This window comes from Haemaphysalis longicornis, unplaced genomic scaffold (assembly GCF_048455015.1).
Source record: "Haemaphysalis longicornis isolate Haplotype H1 unplaced genomic scaffold, Haemaphysalis longicornis Haplotype H1 scaffold_9, whole genome shotgun sequence".
Classification (NCBI taxonomy): domain Eukaryota; kingdom Metazoa; phylum Arthropoda; class Arachnida; order Ixodida; family Ixodidae; genus Haemaphysalis; species Haemaphysalis longicornis.
In genome coordinates, this window is record NW_027526460.1 from 153,746,210 (window position 1) to 153,770,805 (window position 24,596).

The window sequence follows — 24,596 nt, forward strand, 5'->3', positions numbered from 1 at the left end:
TGGATGGCTAAACGGCGTCTTGCACGAGAGAAAGACAAAGTTGTGGGGTTCCTTGTAACAGTTAGCTCAAAACAAAATGACTGAGGCACGACGCTGTTTTAGTTAATTACTTATGATAGAAACATGTTTAATTTCGCCGGAATACGTTTACAACCGCCGTCGAGAATCATTTCCAGAATAAATACCGCATAACAGTAGAACGTTATTTTTGTCGTGGAAAAACATTGCTTTATTTATTTATTATACCTCAAAGGCCCCGTTAAGGGCGTTACATGAGGGGGTAAACAAGTCACTGAAGGATGATTTGTGCGATGGCTTCTTTGAAATGAGTGATGCAGGAGTGGTGCACGGCGTCAGAAGGCAGATCATTCCAGTCCCTAGATGTTTGAAGAAAAAATGAAGAATGGTGTGCGGCAGTATGCACACAAACAGGATAAACAGCTTTCGAATGGCTTCGTCGACGTGAAAGGCGATGAGCAGGAATGAAAGCCTGGTTTAGGTGTATGGAATGATAAAAGCGATGAAAAAGGCATAGTCTGTGAATTTTGCGCCGCGACACTAGGTCAGCAAGATTAGCTCGAGATTTGAGTTCGGTTACGCTGGTTAGATAGGAGTAACCTGAGTAAATAAATCTGGCTTCACGGTTCTGGATCGATTCAAGTGTGTTAGTAAGAGTGATTTGATGGGGATCCCAAACGGCACATGCGTATTCCAGTTTTGGGAGGACAAGTGTTAGATAAGTAAGAAGTTTAACGGAAGGCGGAGCGAGTCGCAAGTTTCTTCGAAGATAGCCAAGTACACGGTTTAGCGTCATTGATAATATTTATGACAGGGGATGACCAGGTGAGATCTGAAGTTATGGTAATGCCAAGGTATTTACATGAACTAACTGGTGTAATTTCAGAATTAAATATAGAGGATTTAGCGGGTGAGTAAGCCGGGCGACGGTGAATGGACAGGACACATGTTTTCTGAATATTAAGAGACATTAGCCACTTTTCGCACCATGACTGCACCAGAGAAAGATCTGATGGTAAGGTGGCGGAGTCGTTAGTACTGCGGATAGGACGGTAAATTACACAGTCGTCGGCGAAAAGGCGGATGTTAGATTAGGCAGGTCATTAATGTAGATTAGGAAAGAACAGTACCTTGAGGTACGCCTGAAGACACAGTGGAAAGAGAGGAACAATGGTTATTAGCATAAACGAACTGTTGGCGGTTAGTTAAGAGCTCGCATATCCAATTAAATACCAGGTTATTAGGGTTAAGGAGCGAGAGCTTGAGAAATAACATTTGATGGGATACTTTGTCAAAAGCCTTCTCAAAATCAAGGAAAATGGCATCGACGGGTATGTTAACGTCGATGCTGGAACTAAGGTCGTTAATGAAGAGAGCAAGTTGAGTGTCTGTATTAAGTCTTGCAGTAGTTGCTGGCTAGTTGGTTAATGGCATTTCAAAAAGCCAAGCGAAACATTATGGCGTGGCTGGCGGTCGAACGATTAGACGGTGCCAAAAACGTTCTCTCAGTATCACAATTGAAAGCTGCGGTTGCGTTTTACTACAAGCTGCCACATACGCTTGAAAAATCACGTGCTCCATAGTCGAACGACGACAATAGTAGCGGAAAGCTTTCCAGTGAGGGGTTGCCTTGGTTGCCATCTGGGTTTGGACTCTGACTCGAAGACTTTTCGGACATTGACTAGTTGAGGTGTTCGGACATTTGATCGCAGCGGCTCTGATATTCACTCTTCCCCATTCTATTTCCCACGAAAAAAGCTTCGTCTTTAACTATCGACGTTGTTAGGCGGAGGGCTGGATAATCTTCTGTTTATTTGTACTTCCGTGCCCCCCTGTTCTTATCTAAACTTTTTACAGCGGGTCGGAAATGAGTCTGTGCTGGAGGTCTGGGGTGGACGCACCACTGTTTGCGGGAACTAGCCAAGCGTTTTTCGTTTCGTTACAAGAAATCATACGGTTTGCGCTGAGGCACTCGACAAAGAATGCTTACGCCGTAAACAGTAAACGCCGACGTTACCACTCTGCCACGTTTTAACGCCTTGGCCGTAGATAGGTGCCAAACCTTCTTCCTTTCAGGTGTTAAAGGCACACTGAAGTGATTTCTTAACATTGTGGGATTACGTGCGCAAACTGTAGCCTGGAGTCTCGAACGAACCGGTGCTGAGATCCGCTAGTTACTCCTTGGAAACTTGTCCTTCTTCTGTGCAGCGCCAATGAATCGTGGGAGCCAGATATACTGTTGTTTATGTTTTTTTATCGAGGATAATCAATCACCGTTTGGATAAAGAGAATGTTTGTCCAAATCCTTGCGGCTGCCCAGTCCATTGTTTATTAACAGGTCGTTTGCTTATGTACAAGCCATATAGTTACGCGGTCCAGTGTAATGCCTCTTAAGGAAAAATTCAGTGCAAATGGCAAACCTTGACCAAGGAATAAGGCCTAGCATGCTTCTTGACTTACTAGTTAATGAACCGCCAGATTTACTTGACAACCATCTCCAACCAACAACCACAAAAGCTATTAAAATGGCTTAAAAAACCAAAAAGTTCTGACCTTTTTGAGAGGGTTTCACAACAAAATGTTTAAGCAGGTATGCTGATATTTATACGCTATGCACACTTCATCCATTATAATAAAAAGATAGACTCCGACCGAATGAGTGTTCTCCTCCCTCACTGCTTACAATACCTTGTCTGGTATCCTATACCACTTAGAATGGGCGTGCCAATGGAATCAAGATTTTCCCCCTTTCCCAACCACACCTCCGACCAGTGGAGAGCTTCCCCGGCCAGCCCGGAGCTGGATACCCAGCTCAACCTAGGCACGAAAGCGGGGACGGCCAGTCGAAGCTAAGGAATTCCGCACTAGGAATGCCTTCAATGGGGCGGGGCCCACACATCAGCCTTGGCTCGAAGAATACAAATATTTCTCTCTCTCTCTCTTTCTGAAACACTTAAACACAAACAAACAACACATTTGGCTTTGCTAAAGTAGGCCCAGAAGGAAGCCAGAGGCCATGAACTCTGTTTCTTTTGTGTTAGAGCTTTAGAAGACACCGTCAGTACCCATCGTAGCTTTCACCGAGGTGGAACAACACCTTTGCGAGGAATACAAGAACGCGATGCCGCGTTATCCTGCGGCAAGACACTATCTGTTGAACCCAAATAGTCCACTGCGGTGGCCGGTTCCGGGTCCTCCAGCGGCACGAGAAAACCTTACCAAAAATGACAAAAACACAAATCGCAGCGCTGTCGACGCCGACGGCCTCCAGCCGGGATCAATCGCCGACGTCCACACAACGTCAGAAGCCCGTAAAGCTCCGACCTTTTCTTCGTACGACGGATTAACTGTACTTTCACAAGACTTGCGTCTCATGGGCGCTTTCCTGGTACGTCTGCTATAAGGGGACCGCCGGTGGCGTCGCGCGCCTAAGAACGTGCAGGGAGGAAGGCAGCACGCGAAAAACACAGGCCGCTTTGACGCGCCGCTCTGGCAATCTATCAGCTTATGGTGAGTGAAAGATGGCGACGCCAGGCGCCTTCTAGAGCCGATGCACGCAAGCACGTCGAATAAAAATAGCCACCTGCTCAGGTCTTGACTGCTTGTACTTGCTCCTGTCGTGAAACAATTAACGTGAGAGAATATGCGGAAAGTTCCTAAATCACCAGAGCCATTTTGTTACGCCAGAACCATAGCAGATGGAATACCTTGCCTAACTACACCAGTGACATAACTGCTTAAGACGCATTTTTAACGGCTCTGCTTGTTATATGTCCTGTACCACTTTTTCCTAGGTCTGCATGGCAAGGTGAGATTTATTTTCCCCGCATGTTGAACTGTCCGCGTAGCGTACCTCGCTTTTGTTTGGTAGTAGATTAGTATTGCCGTTGTAATTACGTGTGCGCTTAGGTGGGCGATTTTTAAGGAGCGCTGCTGCTTCCTTGCAAAACGCGAACCGTGTTGCTGGTCGCTCGCACCTCTGGGTTCCTCCTCTGCTCTGTCCGACTCCTTCAATGGCTGCCAAGACGCTGCCAGCTGGCAGTGTTCAATAAATAAATAAATAAATAAATAAATAAATAAATAAATAAATAAATAAATAAATAAATAAATAAATAAATAAATAAATAAATAAATAAATAAATAAATAAATAAATAAATAAATAAATGAGGATAGTTTCAAAATTATGAATGTTTGGCAGTTTCGGCAAAAAATCTTCGAAAATCTACGAAAGGCGAGGTGCCTGTTTCTCCTTATCGAGGCGACAGGGCAGCTAAACAGTATGAAGGGGTAAGAAGGGTCTAATATGAATACACGGCAAGAACCATTTTGTGCACAGGAAAAAAACAGTGGATTAGTGCACTATACACTGTCAAAAATTTCAGTCTTGCACTCACTCTGTATTTTTACTGCATGGTATGCAGGTTAGAGAAATGAATCAAAAGTTGCGCGGAATTGTCGAGTAACAGGATTGTATTGTGCAGACAGTTTGCCCATTTGAGAGCGCACGTTTAGGCTGGCGGAATGAAGGAATTGCTTTAACTACCTAGGTAAAATGTGACGCGGCGTTTGAGTGTTTTACAAATTTTATAAATTTTGTTGTATATGCGACATCATTTTCATATTAGGCCGAATTCATAGTCTTCACAATATTTCAGCGGTAAAAACCAACAAAAAATAGCAGAAACGTTTCATTCAAAAATACTTTAAATCTCGATTTATGTGGATAGCAAGAAAACAAAAGGGGGGGGGGGATACTTTGATTTATAACAAAGCTCTACCCTAAAGAGAAAAAGGCTCTATGGCTACAAAAAAGAATCGTTACAAACTTCTCTTGGTCTTCTTAAGAGGGAGCCGTCTGGTTTGAAATATGCACATGTTTAGCATGACTGCTGCATTCTTACGATAAAATGTCTGGCTGCTTTTGGGAGGTGAATATTCCAAGGGTCAATAACACCAAACACAGCAGGAAAGTCGCTATAAAAAGCACTTTAAATCTCGAGTTCAGTAGATAACAAGCAAAATGCGGGGGAAATAGCGTAATTTATAACAAACGACTATCCTCAGTAGAAGAAAGTTCTATTGCTATAAAAAAGGGCGAAAGATGTACCCCACAGACCACACATTTGCCTAATTATTCAAATCAAACCACTAAGCTATCACAGCCACATAAAATTAAAGCTGTTCCACTCTGTCGTAAGTGCACAGCAGTGTTTCCCCATAATGGGCTGTACCACCGTTATCCGAACGGTACTACCACTCCATGCAACTCACATTTCCCGCCTTCGCAATGCTCGTGCCCCCCTTCCTGAAACTGCGCCAGCGGGAGTTCTGTTCCTTAACACAAAAAATTCTACCTGTACCTGCCAACTGTTCTGTCGTGGTGTGCGGGACAAGAAACTCCCAACGAGGCTGAGGATGGGGAGGGTGCTTTTCACTCACGGAGCACAGTGCAGCTGGCGCGACGGTAGGGCGCTATTACCCAGCGTTCACTGCACGTAGGTAACGGCTCGCACCAGCTTGCGGGTTGACGAGACAGCTTTGTCTTCTGATTTCGCGACCGCTGTTTTGGACCGGTTCTGGCGCTGCTTCGCGTCCAATACGCGCTTACTTCACACGGCTTGATTAACTTTTTCGACAGCACTTGCTCGGTAACCCGGACCCGACGGAATTAAGTGAGCGTACGGCAAAGATACGTTAAGAATTGGTTTGCAGGGCGGGAAAAGAAAATGTAGGGACCACATACAGGCATATGGCCGCTGGACAAACGCTTCCTTTTGCGCAGTGCTTGCCACGAATGCGATTCCGTTTTCTAAATTGGTGAATAGCAATTCGGTTTTTTAAAGAAGAACAAGAAGAAGAAGTTTATAGACTCTTGTAAAAGAGGAAGATTGCATGTGAAGATATATCCAGACGAGACACTGAAATGAATTTGTCGAGCTCCCGTTTTTACTGGCACTGCGCATATTGGCTCAAACTAACACGCTTTTTACCGTTTATCTGGTTGATAAGTCAGTAATTATATTATTTCGATTTCCGGCCGCGGCGGCTGCTTTTCTGAAGGAGGCGAAAAGCAAAACCACACGTGTGTACGAGATTTTGGCGCGCGTTAAAGATCCCCAGGTGGTCAAAATTAATCCGGAGCCCTGCACTACGGCGGGGCTCATCGCCTGCGTTGCGTCGACGCGTTAAACCCAACAACAAATCAATCAATCAGTAACTACTTTATAAAGCCCGAAAGAAGCAAAACTAAAATACGCGGTCTGCGGCGGCCGCACCAATTAAAGGCTGTGATGTCGGGAGGGGGTGCACCGTGATTGGGCGATGTCCAAGATTAGCATTCAAACAAGTTTCGTTTCCTGTTCTGTAAAACAACATGCTTGACATCCGACTTCATCGCTGGATGGGCATTCTCGATATCTCAATATTCGCCATACCGTGCTTTTGGCATATTGTCGGCTGTAAAATGCCTAAGATAAGCCTCCCAGGACGGCTTGGAATCGTAGAAATCACTAGCCGAGGCCTACTCCTGCCGTGGTTGAACGCCCTCCGCGTCACCGGAGAAGCTCAAATGCCATGCACTTTACCCCCATATTTGGAGCTTGCCTCAGTCATGCCTGTATTGTAAAAAGCGTGTTCGCACCAGGCCAAGGGTCTGCTGATTCTGGCCTGTGCCCACGGCCCGCAAGCAGTCGGTGCTCTTAAGTTCTCGTTCGCGTGCTATTAGCACGCCAACGAGAACTCGCTGGCACGTCGGTGTCCGTCTGCGCGCATTCTGCGTGTGCCGTTTAGAAACTGCTTGTTTTGCAAACAAGTACGTTATCCAGAGAAGAATTGTGGAATATGTTCGAGGGGCTATCACTGAGGCGTAGCTTTCTGTATAAACAATGCTTTTTTAATAGCAACAAGCTTTAGCTAATTATGGTTTAAATCCTCTTTGGAAACGCACTGCGCGCAAACGATGGGAGAACAAGGAGGTTCCACAACACAGGCGCGTATTCATCAACTAGCGGAAGTTTGCGAAACACAGAAAACATGTACCCCCTACAACGCACATGCGTAGAAATACAAGCAAAGATTGATAGGCTCAACGTGCAATAATGCGCCAAAATGACAATAAAATAAAAGGTTTGTGTGCACGCTATCACAGGTTACGTTAACATAAGGCCGGTTATATTATCTTCTTTTTCATTGCGCGATATAAGGTCAAGCTTGCCCAGTAATTTTTATATAGGTAAACGTAGAAGCTTTATACCATTTCCCAAACCCTCCCATTTTTATGCTCCAAGAGCACCTCGGTAATCATCGAAAACGTGGGTCGCATCCACATATTTTGCAGTAGGCCCACAAACTTGCATCCGTGCGATTTTGCGCTGATCCTGAACGCTCTTTCTAGCCGTATACAGTCGACTCTCGATAAACAGAACTTCAAGCGACTGGAAAAATTGGTACCGTTTAACAGGAGTTCCGTTTACTGAGAGAGATGTTCTAAGGTGCAAATTTATGTGCGTACACACTTCTAAGAGCATTTTATGGACCTCTAACCACTAGAAAGTGACTGTAGCTGATAGTTTTCAGAAAGCAAGAAAACTACAAGAAGCTAGGCACAGCATTCACAATGTTGATGTGGCAACAATGAGTCGCTGTGCACTACAAAATGCGTCAATTATTTTTGTTTGAGTCCTTGCCATTGCATCTTCACGGAGGCTGGAGTCCTGAACTTCGCGAGTGCTTACGAGCCACCGAATGTAGAAGGCGGCAACGTGGTAATGAAGGACAAATAGCACAACGATGGCACGAACGAGGCGACAGGAGGTGAGCCCTGTAGCCTCGGCGTCTAGAATCGAGACTGAACGACTGGAAGAAGATCGGCGATGTTGCATTCTTTGCGCTAACACGGCTAACCACTTACGAGACGAGGCTTATGAGGCCAACAAAGATAAAAAAGCATGAAGGAAGAAAAAAAAAACAAGAACGAAACAGCCGGAACCGTAAAAAGCTGATTCTCACGCCAGTGGATTTCACAAGAACTTCCATTTCTGGTTCCGTTTACACGGTGATTCGGAAATTTTAGTTCCGATTAGCGAGAGTTTTTTTACGTTATCTGAATTTAAAACCAACAAAATTCCAGGCAACTGTTCCGTTTAAGCGGCAATTCCGTTTATCAACATTATACTCTATTTAGCGCACCGCCCCGCCTGCTTCACGTAGACTTTTTTTTTGCAAGACATCATAGTCCGGTAAACGAGAAGAATTTTACAAAACAGAAAAGCATGCGTGTGTTTGACAGCGCAATTTTTGCGTCTGGCTCCTTATGAACATTGCGTTTTGTTGTTTACCAATGAACAAAGCCTTGCTATTTAGTTCTCGGCAGAGAAAACGATATGTACACTGTAGCGGGACCACATGTTTTTCGGAACATTTTTCAAGCTTTTGTTGTCAGGTATGCCACCTTCAGGCAGCCGGGTTTCCAAACTGAGAGAATATTTCTGTGTACGAGAGATTAGTACGATATATTCTGCACGGAAAAATCAGTTGCGAAAAGAACTGCAGGAAAGGCGGACTGCCATGCCATTGGCGCACAGGATGGCGCATGGGCTGAAAATTGGGGTACCGCTAAGGCTACACTGGAAGCCAAGCGGAGAAGCACCGTCATCAAAGCTTTATCCAGAGATTCACATTGTACGATTGTCTACAGTAGCCCCGAGCCCTTAGTTTCACTCCGACCGAGCTACCATGTACTTACGTGGCTTGCGTAAGCGAAGCCACGTCCGGCCTGTTTTCGAAGCCAGTCAGGCACGCGTCACGCACGTGCCTCCTGGAAAGTCTGCGGAGCCTTTGGGACACGAATGACAAGGTAGTAAATAAAGGTCCCCTTGGCGTCTTTTGCCACATGCCATTCACGGCTGTTGCACACGAGTTAATCCCGAAGTCATATATTTTCAATACTGAAGAGGCACTATAGAAAGGTGCGCAAACCGCAGCGCATTACAAATGCGTTCACGCTTCACAAGTTACAAAACACAAACAAAAAACCCATGAACACTGATATGTTGCCGCAAACAACAAACTACAACTAAGAGTACTCTTCTTTTTTTCCAGTGGCGACCGATAGAATTGGCAGGAGGGAAGACATTTTCTATTCATCGACTAACGCTCATCAGGGCTTCAGTGCACTTGGAACATTTGGCGAACCCACTAAGACCGATTGCATATAGAAAAGCCTTGTAGCCTTGGGTGTGAAATGGCGTCTAGTCTTTTCCAAAATTGGAACTGTTTGGGACGGTTCGTACGACGTCATTATTCAAAGATATTCAACGCGTGGAGTAATCTATTATTGTCGTACTTAGCATGACTGTTGTTTAGAAACTTTAACCTTTGAGGCTGGGCCTCACGAACGCTGCGATACCTCAAATATACTATTTAAAGAGGCCACTTTTCACTCTCACGTGGGGAGCCGTGAGTGAAGATGTCCACCATCTATGATATCTTTATGGCCCCTGCTTACAGCTCCCAGCAAAAAGACACGGTGTTTCTATATGTGCTGGGTGGGACGTTTTCGAATGGAAGCTTACGATTCAACCAGCGCAATATTCGCGTCCACATGGCACGGCAGATGACATCCCTGCTTGAGAACATTGTCGTACGCATCTGTTGGTGCCTGCTGACGGCAAAGACGTAAATGCTATGGTAAGCTTGCGAACCTGCATGAAGTCCTGCCCTGGCCGACGGAACCTGTCAAGAGCAGGGGCTAACTAGTTTCTAGTACCACACATTCTCTTAACCTGAGTTTAATGCGCTGGAGCTACGTTGTGGCTATGAGGCGCGCTGGTGTGGAGAGCCCCAGTTTTCAAATATTTCAACCACCTGGAAATATATAACGCGCGCCGAAATCTCGACACATGGGCAAGAGGAAAGAGTGGAAAGGGCTGCGCGCTGACCGCACGTATATAGCTCCCGTTTACGATTCCATGTCAACGAAGAATTCACGGATATTTATGCAGGTCATTGCATTATACGTTAATATTTTCTTGTGTTCAGAGGGGGCACAAAGTGCATGGCTCAGCGGTACGTTTATATGCGCAAGCGTATGCAGCCCTTCTGTAAAATGGGTGTGACCTTGTCTGATGCCTCCAGGATAAGCCAGTTGATATCTCGCTTCCTCAAAGGTTGGCGCGCTGCAGAGGGAGCGAGGGATGCAGGTATGCCACTGCCGCACGTTCAGCCTAACATGTCGGATTTAAGTACGGCGTCGTCAACCGGTTCTCACAGTTCGAGGAAGATTGAGCATGTAGCTTGCGGTGTTGTCAGGCTAAACTTGATGATTACCTAACGTTAATACAACCGTGGAACCTCAAGTTTTACTTAGAGTGTTAAGTTTTAATATCATGAAGCGCTAGGCGTAAGAAAAAAAGAAAAAAAAGTTGTAATGACTTAACACTTTTCAATTGCGGGTTGCCCGAAAGTGCTGCGAGCTTTCCGTAAATTGTTTGTTTATATATTTTGGAACTGCAAGAAGTCTCGAGAAAACAGCACCAATCAAGGATAATAAAGCCTTGTTCAAAACCCGGTGGGTGCCTAGTACTCTTACGCTTCATAGTGAGTGAGTGAGTGAGTGAGTGAGTGAGTGAGTGAGTGAGTGAGTGAGTGAGTGAGTGAGTGAGTGAGTGAGTGAGTGAGTGAGTGAGTACTCAGCAAAGGAGGAGTTCGGGAATCCTTTTTGAAGGTCTCGTATTCATGCTTCCCGTCGGACCTGGTATAAATAGTGCATATTTCTAGGGATGGGGCCGAATTTAATGGAACGTCGAATGGCTGGAGGGATCCGTTGCTTCTGTTTGCATATTGGAGGAGACCTGTGGCCAAGCTGGGTAAGTGTAGCCCTTCCGATTCGCGTGAATTTGAGCTAGGCTAAGCGTTTTCGAAAATATTACTTTATGTGCACAGATTTCGCTTGGTCCGCAATACTAGTGTTTCCTCCTAAAGTAATTGTGTGCTCTGTTGCTTGCTCGATTGCTTGCTAGCTTGATTTATTGTTGATTGATTAATTGGTTGAGTGCTTGGGGCACTTCCGAGCAGCGTATTTAGCAAATCTCGTCGCAGCTGCGTATATTCGTGGTTCCAAAGTGTTGTCAAATAGATCCACTCATTTACGCGGAACTCTGCCTGTATGTATCACCCTGCAAGGTAACACCCGAAACTGTCGGGTGATTGCAAGAGTGTTAGGCCTAACTTCTCTCTTCGAGGTATTCGAACGGCAAGTAGCATCCGCAGCTTGACGTATCTTTAGTACAGTGAGTGAGTGAGTGAGTGAGTGAGTGAGTGAGTGAGTGAGTGAGTGAGTGAGTGAGTGAGTGAGTGAGTGAGTGAGTGAGAGAAAAATAAGTGATCTTTGAAGAGCCAGAGACCTGCCTGGGAGCGACAGAACCCCCTCCGAGTTGGGTGACGGTCAGGAACCTGTATGCCCTGGCGGCGTCTTCCGCCAGCCGGATGACTGCACCCTGATTTGGTGCTGTGATATGAACAGCGCGGCCTCCTATTGCTCAGGAGGGATTACGCTCATTCGTAGGTCACTGCACTGAGCTTTCTCTAGACAGGTGCATAGAGTGTTATTGAGGGTTGCAGCCTGTGCGCCGCCCCATTCGTACGGTTCTACACACATCTCTGGAAAGTTTCTATGGCACAAAACGGGGCGCGGGAAAGTGTTCGCGTTACGCGCAAATTTACAGATTGTAGTCATTTTGGAGTGGGGTGCCAAAAGTTGCGGTGAGCAACTTTTGGCAACTGATGGGGCACTGGTGGGTGATTTCGCGATATGTGGTTCGCGTGTTCCTCCCCACGTCCGAGGTGGGTAATTTTCACCTGAGCAGGGTAATCCCTGTAGCAGAAACTTCGGGAGGTATCGGTTTGTTCTAGTTTCCCGGGAGGGACAAATTAATTCGACGTAGTTCATATGAGTAGAACGTGTTGTGGAAGGGTTTCTTCGGTGGACGGATGATCTCTGCCATCCTAAAAGAGACCTTTCCTTGTGCGAAGTTTCATAGGGCTGTCTGGGAGGCCGAAATTGCTACCGTGGCCCTCGTCACCGCTAAGGAAACAACTATGACCATTTCCTCGCTGATTGCGGAATGTTTCTCTCGTGCAGGCATGGGGTGCAAGTGTCACCCTGTGTATCGACCACCACTGACAGCGCGGACTGTCGGTCTCAGTATTCCGCAGCTCTAACCTGGCCCACATGAGGATGACTGCCGTACATTTTGTACATGCTTTCTGCCCTGCCGCAACGTCGCTCGTAAGGATGTACCAGGTGCAAATTGCGGGGCAGAGGTATAAACATATAAATCTAGTCTGCTCGAAAGTGCTTCGGAAATTGGTCTTATTGAAGCGAACGTCAAAATATGCAACTCGTGAATACAAACTAACAGCCTACAAATCTCGGATACGGCCTGTACTTGAATACGCCTTCGTGGTGTGGTCACCTCATTGCGCATGCCACATATCAGAAGTGGAAAGGGTTTTAAAAGAAGCAATGACATTCATATATCCCCTTTATTATAAGAATTTTTCGACTTCGTCACACGCTATTCGTCTACCTCTCAAATCACTCGAACACAAACGTACTTGTGAGCGTATCGGCACTTTACGTAAAATAGTGAACAAGATAATCATCATTGACATGCCCATTCTCGTTGCTAACTCCAATGCAAACACTCGCAGCTCAAACCCCATTAACCCCATTTTTGCCTTTCGCAGTTCAATTATGGAATAACCAGGTTGTTTCTCTCCGGAAGTTGCTTACCAATAGTTTTTTTAATGAACTACCAAACGATGTGTTCTGTTTAGTGGGTATTCACTGTTACGGACCCACTCCGGCAATGCCTCGAACTGTGAGAGCGCAGTAGTTGTAAATAATAAAAAAGAGGTGGTCCTCTGAAGCGAGCTAGTATGTCATCTACTAGTGCAGGTGTACGTACTCAACGTTAGCCTCTCTGAACGAACGTTACGCGCATCAGCGACGCTTGAGTCATGAATGCTTTTAGTAGACGGTTTGGTTTCGCCAACCACGGATTATTGTGCGAACACAGCGTACTGTTCCTCTTATGAAGTGTTCTTCTCTACAATATTGTGGGTATGTGTGGCCCTGTGTATGGGCAACTATTTACGAGAAGTCGATGCACGCATGCAAGTTTCAGACTGCGGTCGCAGATTTTTATGATCAACATACGGTGATTTTTGTGATCAACATTCATTACTTCATTGATTGCATGGTGCATTCTCCAAAAGCATCTGCAGAAAGCGTGCTGCGGCAGCACACCTTCCCCAAATAAAGCGTGGTCCTTTTCCCCACTGCGGCCTATGTCACTTTGCTAATGTAACAGTAGAAAATACATAGCATGGGCGAAGGCGCCGTAGCTCAGGCCTGATGTGACGCTTTGAGGATTTAATCACACCAATCCGTTTCCACAGCTAGACCCATCCACGTTGGGTAGAAAGAGCACGTTTTTCCTATCGGTGCAGGTCGTCGACGGTAGACCTCGAAGCTTGACGTTAGACCTTACGTTTTATGTTTGGGTCCAACATTTGGTAACCTCCAAGTCAAGCCCATTTCAGAAGAAACCTCATAGTCATTGTACATAGAACTGCCGCTGCCAGCTCACGACTCCAGAACGACGTCACGATGGTGAAGCGTGACGCTAGGCATAACGTTGATCCCAGCGCATGCGCGCTTCGTCCCGCCCATCTAATGCACCTAGGTATTTGTGCAAGCCAGTTATAAAGTGTAAAATACCGGATACCTGGGACACCTCAGGCACCGTGGCATTGGTTTCGTAGATGGCCCGGTCACTTCAACGCATAGAGGTGCTCATAGTATTCACCGCACTTAAAGGGGTCCTGAAATACCTTCTGCCGATGCATGGATGTACATGTACCCAAATAAAGCAATGTATTTGCAATCTCCTCCCGCAAGAATTTTGTTAAAGCGATGAGTATTAGCTGAGAAATCGTAAATCAAAAACCGCGCATTATCGTCGCTCCGCGTTTCCTCCTCCTTTCGACTTACTCTCCGCTGTTGACGGCGCGTGAGCTTTGCCTCCCATGATGCTGCGCTCCGCAGCGGTGACGTACTTCCGCTATTGCGCTGCTACTGTCGTCTGCTACGGGCAAGCTTTGTTGACACCATGAATCCCGCACTTCGCTCAAGGCTGGAAAACCGAACGAAAAATCTGGCGGCATGTGTGCGGTGGCCTGGCCTTGCCCTTTCGCGGTGTTCGTTGGTGCAGTTGCTATCGGTGGCACGTGACTTTTTATCGGCGGCGAACTCGCAGCCGTACGGGGAAGATCGTGCGCTCGTTCCCTTTGATGCACCGACACTGTTTATCCAAAAAGTGCCGTATCAGATGTGGCCCCGCTGGTGCCGGGTCTTATTTTGCGGCGGTCGTAATTCCTGCCGGCGGCATGTGAAAAAGACATTTTAAATCGATACAGAACCCGTGCACAAAACCCTTCAATCATGTGACCAGTTCAGCTTGGGGCGACGCGTGGTGGAGAGCGGCAACGTTGGCAAAGCATGCTCCACCGCGGCTCTGAGCTTTCTAGCGCTGGAGCGAGTGCCACTTCTTTGAGAATCTCAAACATCGGTTGCCTTGACAACAAGGCACAAACCACTGTAGAACTCAGTTACGGTTGCGTGTTCCCGGTTCAGCTCGGGGCCCCACCTCGCGACATGTGGGCACTGCAGGCGTACCACCCACTCCCATTGGGAAGTGCGAGATGCGTTTGACATTACAGGAGGCGATGGTGTGTGTGTGTTGTGGACGTCTTTGTTTCGCGATGCAATGCGACGTTGTGCTTCTGCGGGTGGATAGTGCTTCCCATGGTCTGGGTTATCTTTCTCGAGCGACGTACGACTCAACTTCGCATGGGGTACGTGCAGTGTGCGTGGCTAAAAGCCATCTCGGCTTGTGCGCCGGAGTTAAGTGACTTGTTGTTCGTCCCCGCAAACCGCGCGCGAGGTGAGTGCCGAATTTACGACGGGCAGGAGGAGGCAACCCATCGTCTTTCAATCGCGGTTCAGTCTTGCAACGCATGTTGTGACGTTGTGTTCGTTCGAAACCCATCTCTGGATTGTTTTGAAGTAGAATAAAATGTATGCGTCAAACCCGGGCATTCGGTTCAGGGCGTTCTCTGCGATTGCACGAAAGAAGTGCCACGGGGCTTCAACGCTTTCTTTACGGAACGTACTCAGGTAAGGGAATATACATGTCGTGTTATGGCCGTGCTGCATTTAATACAAACGGTTAAACGTTTGTTTACACTTGTTTCGTTTGTCGTAAAATGTCCAAGCACTCCGGCACTCCGCCGGCAGATCAGCCGGCGAGCCGACGCTGAGCAGACGACTCATCTCTTTGTCGGAAGTGCGTGAAAAAGCCGCCTAATAGCAGGATGTCTAGCTCATGACGAACATCTGGGAATCGATGATGTAGACATGTGAAGATGGCGGCGTCCAAAAACACGAAGGAAAGGGTGAGAAAAAAGCGACAAACTTTGCAACAAAAGTTTGAGCTTTCCGCTGCGCGTAAAAGAGTAATACTTGGCACAGATGACATTGACGACCCAATCTAACGATTGCGCTAGTTCATTTAGTGTGCTCAAAACGCCTTTCAGGGCCCCTTTAAAGATGAGGGCCGCGATTGGCATTGTAGGTCTTCAAAGTGTACCTTAGGCCTAAGTCCAGCTGCTCAAGCACATAGCCGAACGCTTTTCTTACACTCAAAAGTGACTTAAGCCCACGCCATTGCCCATAAATGGAAGGACGGGGGTATTTGAAAATCAGTTTGGAACAGGAATGTATCGTGGTGGGCTGCGCGAGTTGTTACATGCGGAGCTTGGAAAGCTCCAAGCAATCAATAAATGAATAAACCAGCCAAATACTTGAAGAGCCAGCACTTCCAGGGCCGACAAAAAGTCTGTGCCCGTACCTTAAATCTGGTTGTCTACAATCTAAAGTGAAGCAAAATTAGATACAGGGGGGAGCTCATGGGTATGGGATGACGCTTTATTTATTTATTCATTGATAATAGCACTCCGAACGGCCGTCGCAGGAGGTTATAAAAAGGGGTGGGCTGTACATAGGTACAACGTAAGTAATGCAGACACGCAAGTAGCTTTTTTTTCTATGGTCGAGATGCAAAGCAATGCAGACTGTGCTGCACTGAAACTAGCGAGTAAAACGTACATACCCGAACAGGGACTTCGTATGAAAATACCAGGCGCATAAAATAGCAAGAACCAAATAGGTAAACATAGAAAAAAATAATATTTTTTATTTTACATTTTGACACAACGAGAATTAGTTTTGGAATTTAATTTCGTGAGTTCGAAAGGCTGTGTGCAATGGTGAGGCATTTTATTAATTATTGTGCGGAAAGGAAAGCTTTGAGCGTAGAAGAATGACCGACATGACATGCGTTTTGCTTTATTGCGGTGACCGCCACACGGGAAATTATAAATCGTTTTGGAGCGCATCAAAACCCAGATGAATGACGCCGCAGACCAGAAATACCTCTTTGTCGCGCCATTCGTATGGTGTTTGCTGCGGTTAACGCTGGTTTAACATAGGGTGCCCACTAGCGGAGAAATAAGCGGCCTTGGTTGAAAACATTCACGGAGTGACGAGTGGAGAAAAGCTTGCGTAAGACTTTGAAGCGTAAATGTTTTCGGCCAAGACCCAGACTTTGCAGATCGACACAGCTCATGTATATTGTAATGCTAAAAAATGTGGAGCAGTCGGAAATATAACATCAGCTGCGCGGTTATGCGGGGCTTTCAAGTTAGTAGCTAAGTAAGCTGGAATGGGATTCAAAATGGCCGCAATATGATCCGACCCTAAAGGGCTTTGGTTTCTCGGGCTATCGCGTCGGCCCGGTCAAAAAGCATCCTGGACTATTGGCGCTGCACCACCACCGTCTTCGCTTTCCCCTTTTCTACAAATATTCATTTACGACTGCTACGAGTGAAAGTTTGCACAAATGATTCAGATGTATTCCTGCTTGCCTGCGAGCGCTCGAGATTGGTTTGCTATGGAGCTATGCTACTAGATTGTTTAATTGCGTAGTTGGCGCAGCCTAAACGCCCAATAAAAGCATTGATATACCTATCTACGCGTATGTGCTGAACCCAGGATGAAGACGTGAAACGCCACTATAACGTTTTTTTCTGACATGGTGTCGGCTTGTAAAAATCCCCTATCGCTCACACTCAAACTCAACCGATCCCCCCACCAGTGGAAGGGCCAGCCGAGCAGGTATCTCTCGTCCCCCGTGTCTAAGGTGCATCCAAGGCCTAAAAGTACCTGGACGAAGTCCAACCCACCTCATCGATTAGCGGCTAATCCAGAGCCGCTTGCACGATTAAAAGTTTATTCTCTTTCTCTTACACCGAGCCTGTCTTTCGGTGCGCTTAATGTTTGCCACATTTTTGGCGCCATTATTTCGGCTGGCGTTAATTTTACAACCTACCCGCTAGTTTTATTGGAGATGTCTTTTAACCTGTCTATCTTGCTTTCCTCAAGTGGTAATAAATTTCACTAGTTATCGCCTCGATGCACCTGTGTTCAGGCGAGCTGGTTCTCCCTTTAGCACCATACTGCGTGTTAAAATGAAAACTAGAAAGTGGAGAAGCAAAGCAACCAGATGTGCAAGTTAGTATCGTCACCGGGACAATCAAAATCTGTAATATATCAAAATTCCGACGCCGAACGCACTATATACTTCGATATTCGGCTTTAAGCAAGAAAATTACAATGGAGCGAGAATGAAAAGCGCCAGGCGCCATGCTCGACGACGCGCAATAATTTGGGAAACCATTCTAACGCACTGTTAATTTGTACAATTTGAACGTAGTAAAGCTTTGCTATGTTTGTGTAGCTACGGGGATGATAGATTTGACAGTGTGTGGAACGATTTCTAATATGAAATAAATGTGTCTAGAATTCGGTACGTTGATAGTGTTGGCTGATTTTAATGTAAAAATGGGGTCCAATTTTCATGCGGAACTCTGTAATCAGAATACTGAAGGATGTGCACTGGTTGCATCTCCAGAGGTAAATATGCATAGCGTAAAGAACACGTTCGTCTACGAACCAGAAAACTGTCAATATACGCCGAAAGCCTCAACCGTGTAGCGAAACAAAACAATCGTCATTCTTTTAAGAATAATGTAGGCTTTGTTCACTTGATGCGGTGATAATTAAGAACGCAACTAGGGATCGCAAGATAGTAACAATTAAAAGTAAGATAGACACAAAACAGACGGGGTGAAACATCTAAAAAGCAGTAAACCAAGCAAGCAGATAGTCATAAACTAGGAGCACGGGCCTAAAAGACCGCTTCGCTAAAATAGGGTGTGTGTTAAGAACGTGTGCCAGTAAATTAGCAAAACTGCAGGATCAGCTGGAACTGTACCAGAAAGAGGCGCGACGAAGAAAACGCCCGAGTTACTTCAGAAAGTAAACTACCTCAGTGACAAAGGCAGTGGTATGAAAGTGAGAATATAAATAAAGTAAACACTATTGCTTTCTCTTGGATGCGTGATCGAACGCTCCAGGCGAGCTGGTTCTTTTGCAGAGAAGCTTTTTATGGCGAGTGTCCCGCGGAATTTGGCTCTGCGTCAGCGGTTCTATCTCAAGGAGAACTTTGTGCCTCACCGTTACCTTTATGGAGAATGGCCAACAGGAAACGGCTGTAACTCTCGTGTCGTGAAAAAGGCCTTGTATGAAGATTGGCCGTGAGAAGGACTCGGACACGAACTTTTTATTGTTGTCATAACTGGTTGATTCACAGTGAATTTTTCAACGTTACACAGTCCTTGTCTGCCATCAACACCTCATTCGATGTAACACTGCCTACCCCGGTGAAACCGTCCGACCTTTACGACCCGCACTCAAAGCTACATATTCTATCATTTTACCGCTGTTTTCCCCTCTCTTACTCGCTACTTTGTTTATGGCCTTTACTGCCGCCTCCCAATTCGGCCAGAGCAGCATGTAGGTGACAACGTGCTGCCAGACCTCTCTAGTTTACTATGAGGAAGAGTCTTCTATGTCTTCTCTCTCTGCTGTCAATACTTAGACTCCTACACTGGAGTAGCATCACTACAGCAAACTGCCGCGCCTCAGGATTTCTCAACGATTTTCAAATAAAACCCGCATTGAAATTGACGATTGAGAAGACTATCATTCCGCCAGTTTCAAATATTTCTCATAGTCTGCTCACAGTGAAGTCGCAAACATTACAGAGTTTCCGTCTGCCGTCAATACGCTTGCTTATACTGGAGGAAAACGCACATCCGTGTGTTCGCTTCCTAGTGTGAAACAGTCCTTCCAAGTGTTATCATGGAATCACGAAGCTGTAGTCACTACCACTACGAATAATGGGAAAAAACAAATACGTGTCTCTTTCCTAACCATGTATGTGATGGACATTTTGCACAGCTTCGCTGGCCATCGGAATTCACCCTTTGGAATAGTTTCGTGTTTCTACTAACAAAGTGGAATATTATACCACGCATTGGGCCTTAGCATAGCACTCCATACGCTTTTGTTCCTCTCGTGGTGCGGCACCTCTTTCACAAGGAAGCAAGGGTGACCCGAAGCATTGAATAATGCAAAGAGCGATCGGCATTCCATTTGGCAAGAATGCGTTCGCAATCCAAACTTAATACACGTGCATATTTTCCTCAAAAAGTGTTCTCTATTAACCGGCGGAATTTGTTACTAGTTACGCATGTTCCACGGTTACTGCTGGCATCAAAGATCGCATTTTTATGCAGGAGTTATCTTGGCTAAGCGGTTACGTGTGCGCAGTGCAGAGACAGGGAAATAATCACAGGGAAACAATACCCCGTGGAACGTTCAGACGACTCTCGAGCCTCAGAAATACCGGCAGGCACGGTCCCGTGCGGCGAAATACTGTGCAATTTGGTACGTACCTGGAAGACCGGGATGCAATCTTTCCTGAGCACCATCGTTGTGTACTCCATGTACACAGTAGGCGCTAGTTTGGGTGTTACACTATTCTTGCCGCTCTCTCTTAGCCTTTGGTTTCGGCAGTTCTTGTTCGTACGTCTATACACTGTGATTCAGTCCGTGATTGAAGAAAGCTTTCAACCTGTGCGGGCAGAGGTCATGGCTTACCTCGACGACATGACATCGCACGATGCCGATCTTGGATCAAGGGGGCTGCTGAGGGTGCTGGAGATAGGCGCCGGATGGGGTGCAAATTTTTCTTTCGTGAAGAGGAATATCGAGTACTGGAACGTCGATCCAAACAAGGAATTCGACCACAGTTTTAGGCGTCAGCTCTGCAAGTACCCCAAGGTAAGTTCGACTGAACCATCTACAAGTAAGCGACAACGTTGTTCTTGTTGTAAGTGACCTCAAGTACCGAGTGATATGTCAGTTCACCACCTCGTGTGCAAAGAATTAGAGTAAGTGCACTCAGAAACCTCGAGGTGCACGGCAAATGAATAGCATTTAAATAAAAAGGAGGAGTTGTAGGAAATCTGGTATAAAAATTTTAGAGGTTGCTATATAATGTAAGTGGGGTTTATTATTCGCTTCAGGCGGTAGTGTTGCGGGACTTCTTTGAACAACCACAGGGGAAATATCAAAATTGCTCGCCAAACACGTGGCTTGCCCAGCGCGTCAGCTGAAAAAGATGCACACGGGCAGAAACGTTGCCATGCGCAATGGCTTCCGCTGGAACCTAAACAATCTTGACAATATGTTGGAGGAGGACGTTAAGAAAGAATTTGTCTGACGGTTTGTGGGATGAATCCCTGAAAAAATGTTGTACAGATTTGTCGACGTTGTGCGAAAAAAGGGTTCCGCGGGGTGGGGAACGGGGGGTTGGGGTGAGGAATATATTTCCAGGAACCATGCGTTGGGTTCGTTTATGTTTTGTTTCTACTGCCCGGCCGCGCGCGGCTGTGTTATCTGTATCCCGAGCGAAGCGCGGGTTCCAATCTTTATTTTTATGACACACTGGTTATCTTATTCAGATAGCAGAGCGTTTCGCTCTAACGTCACTTGCCTAGAATATTCTTCTTTGATCTCCAATGTTCTGGATGTAAATCGACGTTTCCAGAGACACTCGTGCCGAAAAGATAAAAGCCTGCAGAGCAGACGCCACGGCATTTGAATTGCCGATGCTCGCTTACACAAGTCACTTTGTTGACTGCTGCTCCGCCGCCTGTGTAATTTTGAGTTTTTAGGGGAGCACAAGTTCGCTCCAATAAACTTGTTTTTCTTTCAAGACAACTGCGTCGTCTTTGGCTACGTGACAATATCTTATTCAGTCTGTACGATGGGTATTGTTTGAATCGATGTGCTTGTGAGGAGAGCTTTAGAAGTAGCCCAAGCATTTATCATGGCTCTTCTTTCGCAGTACGAGGTTCTATAACTGTAGACAGCGCCAAGGTTTTGTCATTACTGCTTGAAGATAGAGTTCGCTCTTTCGTCTCGGTGAGCCTTGTTGGGCGTTGGGTAAGTATTACATCCCAAGCCTCCTTCGGCCATTCTATCAACACTCGTATTTTTTTATTTTATCCGGTGGGCCTGATCCCTGCTATCATTGCCGCTAACGCACTTCCTCACCGGAGCAGGATTGGTTAACCTGGTGTAGTAATTGCCCTACCTTCCCATGAATGCGTCATGTAACTCTCCGCCCTCAGTCTCCAGCGGCTGCGAAGCAGCTGACGACGTCGGCGGTGATACGTGTGACGCAGCAGAAGGTGCTAGGAATCCCTGGATCCGGAAACGCCGCCATTGGAATCTGAACCTGGCAAGGTTTAACATGAAAACTTTATCTACCGATGTGGTAATTGAGACGTGTAAGAACCATTCTCTCGAGAAGCTTGCAAAGGGTCGAAGTCAGTTCAATTGGCCGCATGTTGCTCACCTGTGTTGGGGACTTGCCAGGTGTAGGAATAGGTATTACGACGGAGTGCTTCCATTAGGGCGGAAGGGTACCTGACATCCAAGCGTGATTTAGGTTGTCTAGTAATTGCTGCTTGCCAGTGTGGTCTAAATTTCGGAGCATCTGCCAGGTGATGCGATCCTTTCCAGGCGCACGGCGCTCATTCACGGACTATAAAGAGTGCAGCAATTCTTGTAGCGTAAGTGGGGACTCTACCCGGTCATCTCTGGCTGGGGTACGTTTTTGGTATAGGTGAGGTACCGGTGGTGTACGAGGCTGGGGGAAAAATGTAGATGCAGCGAAATCCTCAAATTCTGCACTGGTGATGCCTTCCTTAAGAAGCATTGCTTGCACGGGGTTTCCATGTTTGCGCTCACCGTTGATGGCTCGAAATGTTTGCCAGAGTTTTCAAAGGCCCGTTCTTTCTCCGAAGGAGGCGCAGTGGTCGAGCCATTGTTCGCGAGCAACTTGCTTTGCGTAACGTCGAGCATGCGCCGTCTTGTCGCGTACCTTGAGAAGGTCCGCGTACCGCCTTCTACCGGTGAGGTAAGGCATGGTGCAGCTGCTCCCTAGTATTCCACAGGTGCAGTAGATGTTGATCTACTTATTTCTATCCAGGATGGATGCGCTCGTTTCCATCCAGCGCAAATGAGATTCCGACCAAACCTTTGCGCACACGACAGCCTCTACCTCCTGCGACGTCTGGCAAACAAGCGCCGCGGCCGGCGAACCGGCTTACAGAGCATCCTGGTCACCGTAGACCTTCGCAAAGCGTTTGAAAAGTCTCTCACGAAGCCATCATTCAAGCACTTGAAGAAGCTCGTCCCGGTACACGAATCGTCAACATGGTAAAAGCGTTCTTGCATGACCGCACATTCAAATTATGTAGCGGGCGTAACCAACCACATCACTACACAGATAGGGTAGGAGTGCCCCAAGGGGCAATCCTCTCACCAACCGTATTCAACCTAGTAATGAGAGGGCTTGCAAATTGCCTTCACGACCACGCTACGGGCATTCATTTTACTATGTATGCCGATGATGTCACTATCTGGACTAACCCAGGGTAGCATGCCACAACAGAACAAGCAGTAACTGCCGTTCAAACTGCCCTCGATGCTTTATTCGGTTACCTTCAACAGACTGGCATGCACCCATCAGCTGAGAAAACTCATTACATTCTCGTAGAAGGGTCACAGGAAGAGACAAAGTGAGTCTGAAGCTCGGGGATCAACTCATCAGATCACTTACAAGCGAGGTTCGCATCTTGGACGTACCGTTTCACGAGAACGGGGGTGCTGACGCATGGCTTGAAGAGCTCCCTCTTACATGGGTGAAGATCCTGCACCTCATTAAGAGGATTTCCCATCGCAGTGGGGGTGCGGGTACGAAGGTCGCCCGCATGTTAGTACTAGCACTTCTAACTTCCCGCGCCTGCTACGGAGCCTCCTGTTTCGACCTAACTCAGGCTCAAACCAAACAACTAGAGGTGTTCCACCGAGCATCCATTCGTGTTATTACGGGCCTTCCTCGGCACGCACGGGTAGAAGAGCTCCATCGTTTCTCTCGTCTTCCTGCAATAGCTGGGACTACCGAAGATTGGAGGCGTAATCACTCAAGGCGGAGCACATGGACTTTTTCTGGTCAACGTTTACTATTGCTGGACTCCTCCGTACACCATACCGACTTGGCAAACATTCCTCCAAAGATTCCACCATGGGAGGGTGAAAATGTCTGCCGGCTCAATCCTACTACTCGAAAGATTACCAAAGTGTCCCACACTTTCCAGCGATCCGCCCAGGCTGCCCGTGCCGATGCCAATCCTAGGGCCATTTTCACAGACGTATCCTGGGATTCTACCACCTACCGCGCAGGCATTGCTTTCTACCACCCTCAATATGACGTGCGCCGTGGCGTCGTACTCCAGTACAATGATCAGGAGTGGCCCACGTCTTGTGAACTGGAGTTGCGCGTTATTCACATGGCCCTGGACTTTTTATCGCAACAAGAAACTCAAGGCACCTTTCCGCCAGGGTCGCGCCTCAGCATTTACACAGATTCCCTTCAGTCCTTCAAAAAACTAAAGCAGATTCCACGGTACGGCTGCCTAACTCATCAACTTAAGAGCAGTTGCCGTGCACGTTCCGTACAAAACAATGTGGACGTACATGTGACCTGGGTTCCCAGACACGCGGGCGGCTTCGAAAATGAGGTCGCTCACGCTTTGGCGAGCGCGCTTCTCAACTCCCGCTCGCCGTCGCTGGAACACGAGTTCACTACCGCCCGTCCACTCCAGGACCCCAAAGACCAGCGTGACTTCCTGAAGCAACGCGGACGGTAAGTGCTCCTCGCATCGGTACCTCTTGACCCCCATTCATTGCCGAGCGGACTGCCGCGTCCTGCCGAGGTTTTTATCCATAAGGCTCGAGCTGGAGCGGCACTCACCGATGACGTCATTGCTATATGGCGAGCGTACATCCCTCGTCGTGGACGCCAGCAACCTGAAGACGCTGAGCCCTCCCATCCCGACGTCACCTGTCGAACATGCGACCTGGGCGCCCGCCCCACTATGCAGCATCTTGTATGGGAATGTCCCGGACTTGAAG

General features: G+C 47.0%; 2 protein-coding genes across 3 annotated transcripts in view; both read left to right on the top strand.

Moving 5' to 3' along the window:
• The first annotated feature begins 3,443 nt into the window (after positions 1–3,443).
• Positions 3,444–24,596, top strand: part of LOC144153677 (thiol S-methyltransferase TMT1B-like) — a 226,703-nt gene continuing 205,550 nt past the window's right edge. Inside the window, exon 1 of one of the 2 annotated variants that reach the window (XM_077685339.1) lies at positions 3,444–3,528. Coding sequence is in view for 1 of the 2 variants with exons in the window: in XM_077685337.1 (XP_077541463.1) it covers positions 3,526–3,528 (3 nt within the window). In the remaining variant the exon portion in view is untranslated. The remainder of the gene's footprint in view (positions 3,529–24,596) is intronic. The other variant, XM_077685337.1, reaches the window with a different exon arrangement.
• LOC144153678 (thiol S-methyltransferase TMT1B-like) overlaps positions 19,871–24,596 on the top strand; it is a 31,679-nt gene continuing 26,953 nt past the window's right edge. Inside the window, exon 1 of the mRNA XM_077685340.1 lies at positions 19,871–20,390. Within this exon, the coding sequence (XP_077541466.1) occupies positions 20,016–20,390 (375 nt within the window). The 5' untranslated portion in view covers positions 19,871–20,015. The remainder of the gene's footprint in view (positions 20,391–24,596) is intronic.